Genomic DNA, 10,777 nt, shown 5'->3' with positions numbered 1-10,777 from the left:
TTCCTCTTATCAGCATGTCCATTCCCATACAAAACAGGACTAGTTAGCCTCCTGTGCCCTACTTCAGACTCTTTCGTAGGCTCTCAGACATTGAAAACAAAACATTTTGTACTGTCTGTCGCTTATTACAATCACTGATTTCCCAATACAACTAAATAACTTAAAAAAACCCCAAACCACTTCTGCACAACCGGTTTATACTGGCCCATTTGAAATGTCAATTTGCACCATATTTATTGCTCTATTTAGCCAGCAATCGTTATCTGACTAAACTCAACTTTGCAAAGTTTTTCATAAGAGAGAGGCACAGATATATTGAATGAGTCATGTAGTTGTATCTGTGAAAAATATATCTAAGAAACGGAGGGGGGGAATCCTTCTCTTTGCAAATAAAAAGCAAAGGCGTTCTCCTATCATTCATAAGATTCCTTGCCCATCTGAAGAATATCTTTGTAAAAAAAAGAAAGGGAAAATGAAAAGAAGGGAAATCAAATGTTGTTTTATTTCAGTGGTTTAAGCATTATGTTTTGGAAATAACTTATTTCGGGTTTGTATTAGTATTCTGATCTGTAATAAGGAAAAAATCGTATTTGATTTCAGCTTTTTTATTTCAGAGGTGCTTCTGATCAGAGAAGAACCTGTGTTCTGTCTGGGCCACGACAAGAGAAGCAACGCATGCTTTGGAAAGGCTCAGATGGAACCCACGCAAAAAGCTGCCTCTCCATGTCTCAATCCAAAATGGTTTTGCAGTGGAATAAACATCTCTGATCTAAGACAGCTGCCTGTAATCAACAGCCGCCCATCAACACTGGGCCAAGATGCAAATGATAAATATACACTACTGACACTAGAAGAAGAGAGAGAATGTAAAGGAGTGTTTCCCCGTGCCCTCGGGCTGTGTGAATGGTAACAGTTTGCCCATTATTCATTTGATTTGTTTTTTAACACTTTTGACATCTAATCTTATCTGCTAATACCCAAGATTTCGTTACCAAGACGAATTTTTCACACGAGGAGCATAGTGATTTGACTCAACTTTTTCCCCTTCGCTCCCTCAGATGTATTAACGTTATAGATAAAAACAGTGATTAACCCATTAAAAAAATAAGGTCTACTTTTAACATTCGCGCCTCACACACGCTCCATTTGTAAAAAATACATAAATACAAGATTACCTCTCCTGGAAAGGAAAGTTGTGACTACCGGGGAAGGGAGTTCGAATGGAAATAGACCAGAAAGCAAATGGTTAAAGAACTATTAGAACATGTGTGACTAGTTATCCAGAATCAGGCTTGCCAGTAAAATAACAATTTATTTTAATACTTAAACACAATCCTCCAGTGATAAATGTCAATTACCAATAATCAGCATAAAGTGCCAAATAGCCATACAACTTTTTTTAATAAACAAAACATATTGGAATGTCTCTTAGTTTTAATTTTTTTTTTAATACACTGTTCAGAAAATCAGCTTTTAAAATTCTCAGGTTGAGATTTGTCCAACCCACTCTCTCATTGGGACACACACAGACTTTAAAGTACCACTATCACCACGTTGTGCATAGCATCAGTTTGATTTATTGCCCTCATTCTTGCCTTTGGGTGTTTTTAAAGAAGTCCACAAATTACAAACCACCTCCCAAGGCACTAGACCACAAAACAAAAACAAGATCTCCATGTAGTGTGGATACTGCAGCTCTAAACTCTACATAAGGCTTTTAGTGCATGGCAACCTTCATCACTTGAGATTTCGGTCACTTTGGGACATTTCTTTTTTAAAAAAACCCCAAGAAACCAAACAAGTTTGCAAGTTGTTCTCTTTGTCTCAATGGTGCTGTAATGAGAAGCCAAAGTTTCAGTTCTTAATTGTCTTGGAATTTTTTGTTTCCTGAAGTGTTACAGAAGCTTTATACAGTCAAAAAAAAGTATAAAATAAAAAAAAAATTAAAAAGTAATACCTTTGGAAGCTACGTTTTTGCTTTAAAATAATGAAGATTCCTGTCCAATACGTGAGCACCACCTTTTGGCATAAAGTTTATCAAAGCCACACCAGACTCAGCCAGTTCTCTTGCTCTCTCCATATTATTCATATATGTTTCAAACGCAAAACAGTATCTGGAGCCAGGATTTGGGAACCTTTTATTTGTAATTTTAAAAAAAAGTTCCGTGCTCCCATCCTGGGTTTTTTTGTGTCTCTTCTGAAGTTGGTATAAAATTTGGAGGGCAAGTCAGTTCATGGGAGTTGGAGGCTTCAGCATTTAAGTTTGGAGGGTTTAAGTTCCTTTACTTGTGTATGCAGTGTCTTGTGGACAGCTAGAGTTCTGGACTGGCAAAATCCTTTCCCGCATTCTTGACACTTAAAAGGCTTCTCTTTAGAATGAATATACCTGGGGAGAGAAAATACAGATTTGAAAATAGAGACAATTGTTGACAGGCAGGTCACCTGATTGAAAACACCCAGGGTCTGCAGCTTCTCAGACTAGTGCTAAGGCCCAAATACGAGATGCAGTGTGAGTGAGGCAGCCAGAATGAGGGACGCAAGGTAAAAAAAATATTCATACAGGAAACAAACAGGATTATAGGATTCGTCCTTCCACTGCAAATACCTGACCCTAATCGCTGCTCTGTATTTCTGATTAAAACCATTTTCAAAAATAAAAAGGGAGGGAAACATCCCAGCTACGTGCAAGGAAAGAGGACAGATGAGAGTATGGTCTGCAGCCTACAGGGAAGGCAAGTGAATCTCAATAATAGATCCATCTGTCAAATCAAGAAGCCTCCTCGCTTGGGAGATTACTAAACTGTAGAACGCAGTAGACAACAGAAGGGGACGATCCTTCATTTGACAGAGGTAACTGGACTAATTCACGTTTCCATTGTCTGTGCAGGAAAGGGAGGGCCAGAGCCAAGCACGCCCTATGGTTATAAACCCCCAGGTGACATTGAAATGCTGGAGTTACCTGTGGTCCCGCAGATGGTCTTGTCTTCTGAAAGCTTTGTGGCAAATGTCACACGTGTACGGCCTTTCGTCAGTGTGGGTTCTTTCGTGAATCAAAAGGTTATAGGACTTGGTGAAGTGTCTGCCACAGAATTTGCAGACGAATTCCTTCTTGGTTTTGGAGGGTAACCTCCCGCGGGTAGGTTTCTTCTCGGGCGAAAGCTTAGTGACCTCGAGCAAGGAGCCCAGCCCCGCAGAGGCGCTCTGGTTGCCCGCCTGTCCCAGTTTCGAATGATCCTCTTGGGTGGCTGCCACAGCCAGATTGGCAAAATCAAACCGGGGCTTGGCTTTGAGTGGCGCGTTGGTGGCTTCTTGCTTGGGTTGGATGACGTGGGGGAACAAAGGGAAGGCGGGCAGCTGGAACCTGGCGTCCACCAAACTGGACACCCCGGGCGCTTTGGAGAAGGAAGAGCGTGGCAAATGCATGGCTGGGTACCCCAATGTCCACTGGTGCAGGTGAACCGCGTGCAGGGCGCTGAAGCCGTACAGGTTGGGCAGGTGGTCCGAGGGCACCGCGGGCAGCCCGTTGAAGGCTTGGAGGAAGGAATAGTTGGTGAGCTGCAGGGAGGGGTGGATGGGCACGGGGGCCGGCAGAGTCTTGCTTCCCATGGTGGCCACTGGGGAGGAGGGTCTCGCAGCAGGGAAGGAAAGTGTCTGGAAGAGAGAGAGAGACGAAAGACCTTTAGCGGGGGCGGGAGGGGCGCAGAGACAGGTCCAGCCCGGCGTGCGGCTCGCCTTTCCCTAGGGCGCGTCCCGGAGCCCACTGCAGGGCCGTGGCAAGAAAGCCTCCCACCGCTGGCAGTGGGTGCGGCGCTGGTTGCCCCCACCGCTGCCGTGCAAGCCCCCGGCTAACTGCACGGATCTGCAGGTCGTTAGGAGCGCTTTCATCTCCCCCACCCCGGGCGAGTCTGCCGCTAACAAAAACCAGCCCTCGGCAGCCTTTCCTGCGCCGCGGCCTCGCACGCCGCTGTGGGGCGGACCCTCGAGGCAGGCTGTGTATAATTTCGGGCTACTCTTTGCACACCCCCAAACCACCCACGCCGCTGGGTGTCCCGGGGAACAGCGGAGGCCGATTGTGTCCGGGCCGGGCCGGGCCGGGCCGGGCCCACTTCTCCCCGGCCGCTCCTGCGGGAGTCAATGGCAGATGCCTCGTGTCCCCCCCCCCGCGCACCCTGTTTTTCCTGCCAGATCACACGCCAGCAGTGCAAACCAAAGCGCCTTGCCGGGTGATCCTGCCCCTACCCAGGCCCGGCTCGCCCTCTGCCGCCCAGAGAAGTGACGGGTCTCCCGGCTCAGCCGACCAAACTTTGACCCCAGATTTGCGTTGGAAAGTCGAGCGCAAGGATTGAACATCTCCAGCGCGCAGCCCGGCATCTGCGTCTCACCCAGCACCCCCCCCCCCACACACACACCCCTCCCGGAGCCCCTTTCCCGTCCCGCTCCATCCTTCCCGCTTCTGCATGGGGAGTCGTTCAAAGCTGGGCCGGCCGGCGAAGAAGGGGGGGGGGGATCGATGTGTTTTGAAGCTAGTCATGGGGGATAAGACCGATAACTGTCAATATTAAAGCCCTGCGTCCGGCTGGCACGTCGGGTGGGTTTTTTCCCCCCACTTTGGAAGGGGATTAGCTCGGCCGAGATCCTCTCCACTCAATCTAGACACGTTCTTAATCGAATCCCAGGTTTAAAAGGAGGGGGGTAGCCAGTCCCTTTCCGTAGCCGGTTTGCACTGCAGTAACTAGCCGGAGAGCAGTCCGGACCAGGGATTTTCACACAGCCAGTGTCGCCCGCATCTAACCGTGTGGCCCCATGTCACGCCCGCGATTTTCAGTCTAAGCCTACTGCAGGCTCCCCCATGCTCCGGTCTGATGGAGGCGATTTGCGCTGGGACTGGGGGTAGACGCGAGGTACCACAAGCAAAGCCTGTTCCTCAACTAAAGCCTGACTTCGGATCAGGACTCCCCCCCCCCCCTCCGCCCCCCAAACCGCTGCTCTCCACTTCGAAAACCAAAGGAAAAATTGACGGAGAGGAAAACGTAGGTAACTGGGAATATTTGACCCTTCCTGCAATCCCAGGAATTAACACATGCGCGTCTCCTGCCAGCCGTTTGGCAGGGGTACAGCTCCCTCCCTGCGGGAGAGGGGAAACATCCGCAAACTGACCCCTCTGAAGTGACACAGTTAGGCTTGGTTCTTGTATGATTCGGTTCTTCATATTTATTTCCTCCACCAAGTCATTGCCTAGAGCGTGGCTTGGGGGGCCCTGGGATAGTGAGTGGTGAGCCTGTTTCTAATGCCAAAGGGCTATTTTCTATCATTATCTATCCAAACAGATTCTCCCTCTTCCCCCCAGTTTGGAAAGATTATGGATTTCTGAGCAAGATGGAGTTATTTGGACTGCCTGACATATGAAGGCCCTGTTTGGAGAAGAAAGAGGTTCCCAATGTGTAACACATTGCTGCTAACCCTCTTAGACTCAGGCTCAAAGGAAACCGGCTGGCGGAAGAATTCTAAATGCCAGGATAACAAAAGATTTATATATGGATGCGATTAAAAGGCAACTAGCCGTTGAAGAAGCTATGCTGGGGGTGGGGGCGGAGGCGGGAGATTCTGAGAGAGGGAATTTACTCTGAACAGCTCCACACTTTACCCCAAAGCCACCTTTCACACCGCTTTTCATAAATCAGCCGCAGGAAGGAGACCCAAATCCTACTGGAATTCCATCGCAATGACCCAGAATAAAAGAGTGTGACATTTTTCCAAGATTTGCCTTTGCTAATTGGATAAATTTTGTATAGCGGCTGATTTAAAAAAAAACCAACAACATACACATTACTTCCTCCTCACACCCTCTCCCCCCCTTAACTGCCAGTGGTCCGCCCTGCGTGTGAGATTTGTTCTTCAACTGGAGAAACAAACACGATTTCGTTCTAATATCGGGCCAGGTGTGTCGCCTTTTTTGCTGCACACGTGTCTCGATCACTTAGTTCAGGAACAAACTACATTAAAAATAGAGCTCACCATTCAGCCTAGATACTCGAACTATCTGCATGTCACATCGGTTCTAATTCGAAAACATGACCCTGGCTAATTCTGATCTTTGAAACATGTGCCAAGCAACAGAAAACTCAACGAATTTCGAGTTCAGGATGGTGGGATTTCCTCCCTCCCCCTTTTCGTATCTTTAAAACATGTTTTATTTAAAAACCCAGAAATATAAAACCCAAACCCACCAGACAGATTTAGGTAAAATCCTGTTTTACGTGGATGTCACATTTAAAAAGAAGAATCGGGTTTCATTTTTCCAAACGAACGCGTGAGTAATAATTCTTTAAAGCAAAAGGAAGTGCAAATGATTCATAATAGTATCCATTGTCCTAATTATGTTGTTTGCTAGAAGCAGTTTTATTTTGTAAAAAGGAAAGGGCTGAGGGGGCGGTGTGTTCAGGTTGATACAAGTTTGTTGGCATCCTTCCAGAAATGAAAGCTACACTTTTGCTCTGTACAGCTGTGGCAGTCAAAAATATAGATGAAGGACAGCGTATTTCATAGAGAAGTCTCTCTTAGGACATCAAAGGGAATGTCTATTTCGCTGTGCAGGACTTTTTCTATTCTTTCCTTTACCCACAGAGAGATCAATGTTTCTTTGATTTCGGTGTCACCTCTACCTTTAATTCTGCTTCATGTAAACAGATCGTTATCTTTTTTTTTAAGTGCCTGTGAGTTATTTGCTTGTATCGCCCCCTCCCACATCGCAATAAAACTGTACAGTTTTAAACACAAGACTTGCTTGCTGAGTAATTGAGAGCAAACCACTTGTGTACTGCCACAGGATTGAAACAAAACCCACTCTTGCCAAGATAAATCTACCCTCCAAAATAGGACCATAAACTTGAAAGACTACATCTGTCCCCAGCTTTCTTACCCTTTGTCCTGTTTTGGAGATTTGGTCATGCTATTGTCTAATTGCCATTGTTTTACAATCATGGGGATCTTTACCTTCCAGATAAATCCAGTCTAAATATTTTCCCCTATCTATAAATACGAAAACTATTGAGCAGAGTTGTTGCTGGTAGCGTCTCGTGAATCGAAATTAAGTTAATCTCACGGTAATCTTGTGGTTAGTCAGTATTTCTACTTTTCACTTTGAATGATCTATTCCGATGTGTCTTTGGAGAGGGATATTTGTTATATTAAATACTTGACTCATAAATAACGAGTTTTACTGATTAGTTCCACATTGGGGAATAGATGAAATAAATTAGCTTGAAAACGTTGCTTATTTGTACAAATATGATAAATTAGTGGTTATAAAACTTCAAATTCTTGGAGCTTTAGAGGGTGGGGAGGAAATCTAGAACTCCTGCCACAAGACTCATCTGTCAAATAACCACCTTGTCTCGAATTAACTATTAAAATGTTCGCCAAGTCCTTTCAATTAAACTGGAACCGTTTGCAGAATTTTCTCATAGTGCCAGGTAGCCTCTATTTTCTTCACAGAGAGGGAAGTTGTATCTGTTTAAGGGTGGAAATTGACCTTATAATTTACCTGTGTTTAGGAACCTAACTGCAAAGGGAATTAGTGATTGTAAGTTGTCTTTTTGCTCAGCGTTTGATAGCGTGATGCTCTGGAGGATACAACTAGAGAATTCCCCGCAGATGTAGTCAGATTATTAATGGAGTGTGCTGAATCTATTAAGAAAGGTTTATTCGGGTCTAATTGAGCGTGGAAGAGTTAATTGCTTACATTAATGAGGACTGGAAGGACTCAGTCAACATGTGCCCTGGAGAGCTCTGCTAAATCCTTATAAAATCATCATTCACATTTTATCACGAAATCAGTGCTGACACGCCTTGCGGACCACCGCCACGAATGCTGATTAATACAGGCATCTGTTATACTCCAGAAACACCATCCAATCCACTACAGATTGTTCAATTTCAGTAGTCAATGCTGACTTTGAAATCACTCGCTCAGGGTCCTCATGACACAGCTCTTACAACGCTCTGACAGCGGAACGAAACCTGCCAATTGAACGAAATTCTGCCTCCTTTCCAGCACAGCGGTGCTTAGGAATGCCCTGTGCTAGAAAGCCTTCGTGTGGGCTTCCGACCAGTGCTACAACTTTCTCGTTGAATAAACCAACCAGCTGAGCAATTAAAAAAAAAAACACACCTCCGAGGATAAAAGTGTCATTTACTATTGGATTCATTTTTTTAAAATAATTATACCCTCTTCACAGGAGAATCCGAAAGTCCTAGCATTCCTCCCACGTTATGGAAAAAACAGAGCCCCGTAAAGATTCAGTAATAGCAACGTCTTCTTTCATCCGCATCCCCCTTTTTCCTTAACTCCCCGAATGCAAGTAATGGAAAAGACGACAAGGACTGGGAACATTATACAGTTACTTGTCGGACTCCTCTAGCTACGGCAGGCCAGTGAGATACCTCGCTCCCCTAGGCCTTATATGCAACCAGAATGTGCAGGTTTTCCATTGATCTCCAATCCTGGCACTACTGGTTTAGCTCTATGTATCCTACGAGGACACTATGTTTCAGGAAGGTGAAGGCGTTGTGCTGTGCTAGCAGCTTGCTCTGGTCCCCAATTATTTTAGAGGTTTTATTTTAAATTGGACCAACAGTGCACCTGCTTGATGTCAGCAACTCTCGGCTCCTTTTTTTAAATTTTGTCTTCATCTGACAGCTTCCCCCAACCTCAACAGTGACCTGCAAAAGGTCCCATCTTTATAGTTCCCGCCTGACAGCCAGAAACAACAACAACACCAACGAATAATCCTCAGTTTTGCACTAACATTTGACGCAATGGCCTGTTAAGAAGCGACTTTCTCTCCGCACAGAACTTGTTTTTGCCTCATCCGAACGGCCGTTAACATCAGACTCCTGCAGTTCTGCTCCTAATGAAAGAGGTGAATGCTGCCCGGTAATTAAAACGCGCAGAAACTGCTTACACAACCATGCAAATCTGAACGCTCAAGTCTACAGAAGTTAGGGCACTCCAGCAACTCGAGACTGCCGGGGACTGACTAACCCGGGTTTTTGCAGATTGCATTTTTCAATGTGTCACTTTCATCTCAGTTTAAAAGCATAGCTTGACTGCACCGGGGAACCAGCAGCTCCATACGGGACAGGCATATTTTAAAGAGCAAAAAGAAAAGAAAAAAAACTCCAAGCACCATGGAAAGACTTTCAGACTGCCCCCTCCCCTTGCCCCGCGCCCCTACAGAAAACAAGAATCCTTCTAACGACCGCAGACCTGTCCCTTCTCCTGCACTGTCCGAGGAAGAGGGGACACTTTGGACGGATGTAGCCAACCACAGCAGACTTGGAAAAACAAAAGGAGTTGTTGTATTTTATTTACCTAATCCCGAGCTGGGCTCCACCGCTGGCAGCAGTTAAAAGATCCTGGGCTAAATTGGAGCTGGTAAAAAAAAAAGCTGGGCTAAGTTAGTGGCTCTCTTGGCCCTTGGTGGGCTCTCTTTGCACAGCTCTTCCCCTCCCCCCCCCCTTCTCTGCCCCCACTGCTCCTCCAGCTGGGTACAGACAGATCCTAGAGGGCAGAGGGAGCCAGGTGCTCCTGCGGCTGGAGATGGTGATACTCCCTCTCCCTTCTCCTGCTGCTGTATGCGGGTCTGAGTGCAGGCGCGCCTTGGAGAAGCCGAGCTCAGACTGGAGTGATCCCTTCCCTCCAGCCTCCTCCTTATTTCAACCCCCAACCGGACGCTGGGCATGCGCACTACGGGGGGAAAGTGTCTCGCTGGGAAGATCCAAACTTTTCAACTCCCCGGCTTGTTACGGGGCAGCCAGATCCCAGCCCCCGGCACGGCTCCCAGTCCCAGGGCATCTCCCTGCCGGCACCCGCGGGCCAGCCGGGCTCGGGAAGCCACGCGTCTCGGGAGCAGCAGCTTCAGCGCCCTAGCCAGCGAGTCAGCCGTCCCCTGCGCCCCGGGGAGCCCCCAGCTGCCCAGCTCTGGGCAGTCCCGGCAGACCGGCCCTCCCGCACCCCTGCTCCCAGCTCAGCTCCTAAGCCACGCTCCCTTCACTCCGCTGGGCCCGGGCGGGACCCCCGGCTCAGAGGCAGGGTCCCGTGTCCCCTCCCCTCAGGGTCACACTGATTGCCACGGGGCCAGGGTTTGGCCCCACTGGGATCTATTTCCCTGGCAGGATCCAGTGGATCCACGCCGTTCAGAAACCAGATTCACTCTCCTTATCCCCAGCTGGATCCGTTCTCCAAACCCCGCGCAAGATCCTCCCTCCTCCATCTCCACATCCCAGTGAAGGATCCACTCTCGGGTAAAACCCCTTTAACCTGGGCTCCGTCTTCTCCCAGCATCCTCGGCAGGATCCACTCCCCAGGCTAGCTTCACCTACCCAGACCGCCTGACCTCGATCCACTCGCTCCATTCTCCATGGGAGAGCTAGTGCCTGGAACGCATTTCCACGCGGTGTCCCTAATCCTCTCCTGCGGTTTCACCAAGTGTCAGGGTGTGCATGACATTCTCGTCTGAATCCGGGGTCAGACGATTTAGGCAGACCAGACCAAGCAAAGTAGCCCTTGGAAGAAAGAGGTTAAACGCGCTTTATAATTAATCCTGGGGCCATAACCCCCTTGCTTATTTGTTTTTCTATTCATCCATCCATTCACACTCTTTAGGTCTGTGAAGGGGAAAATTGCCGGAGTATATTATATGATCCTGAAGAACAACGAGAGTAATATAATATGTGGGCGAAGACAGATTTGTCAGGCTAACATCGTTCTGCGCTC

At 47.3% G+C, this 10,777-nt stretch overlaps 1 protein-coding gene across 2 annotated transcripts; it reads right to left on the bottom strand.

Annotated features, from left to right (window-relative positions):
• Positions 1–1,088: 1,088 nt before the first annotated feature.
• OSR1 (odd-skipped related transcription factor 1) lies at positions 1,089–10,566 on the bottom strand. 2 transcript variants are annotated; one of them, XM_067544866.1, is made up of 4 exons: positions 10,384–10,566; positions 9,374–9,433; positions 2,960–3,651; positions 1,089–2,386 (listed from the first exon to the last, which is right to left on the bottom strand). In XM_067544866.1, exons 3-4 carry the CDS (start codon positions 3,604–3,606, stop codon positions 2,251–2,253), a joined length of 783 nt encoding a protein of 260 aa, XP_067400967.1. In that variant the 5' UTR covers positions 3,607–3,651; positions 9,374–9,433; positions 10,384–10,566; the 3' UTR covers positions 1,089–2,250. The 2 variants fall into 2 exon arrangements, with proteins under 2 accessions (XP_067400967.1, XP_067400966.1); XM_067544865.1 differs by lacking the exon at positions 10,384–10,566 and having other exon boundaries at positions 9,374–9,577.
• Positions 10,567–10,777: the final 211 nt, after the last annotated feature.

The sequence above is a fragment of the Emydura macquarii genome, unplaced genomic scaffold, assembly GCF_026122565.2.
Source record: "Emydura macquarii macquarii isolate MOO-44397 ecotype Brisbane River unplaced genomic scaffold, CSIRO-AGI_Emac_v2 contig_1027, whole genome shotgun sequence".
In the NCBI taxonomy this organism is placed as follows: domain Eukaryota; kingdom Metazoa; phylum Chordata; order Testudines; family Chelidae; genus Emydura; species Emydura macquarii.
Note: the sequence above shows the minus strand (reverse complement) of the source record. Positions and strands in the feature narration are given on the sequence as shown.

Excerpts from the sequence above, each read along its gene's own strand:
- OSR1 (XM_067544866.1), bottom strand. The coding sequence starts at position 3,606 with ATGGGAAGCAAGACTCTGCCGGCCCCCGTGCCCATCCACCCCTCCCTG. Across the intron at positions 2,387-2,959 it reads GACCATCTGCGGGACCACAG|GTATATTCATTCTAAAGAGA; the intron begins GTAACTCCAGCA and ends TTCTCTCCCCAG.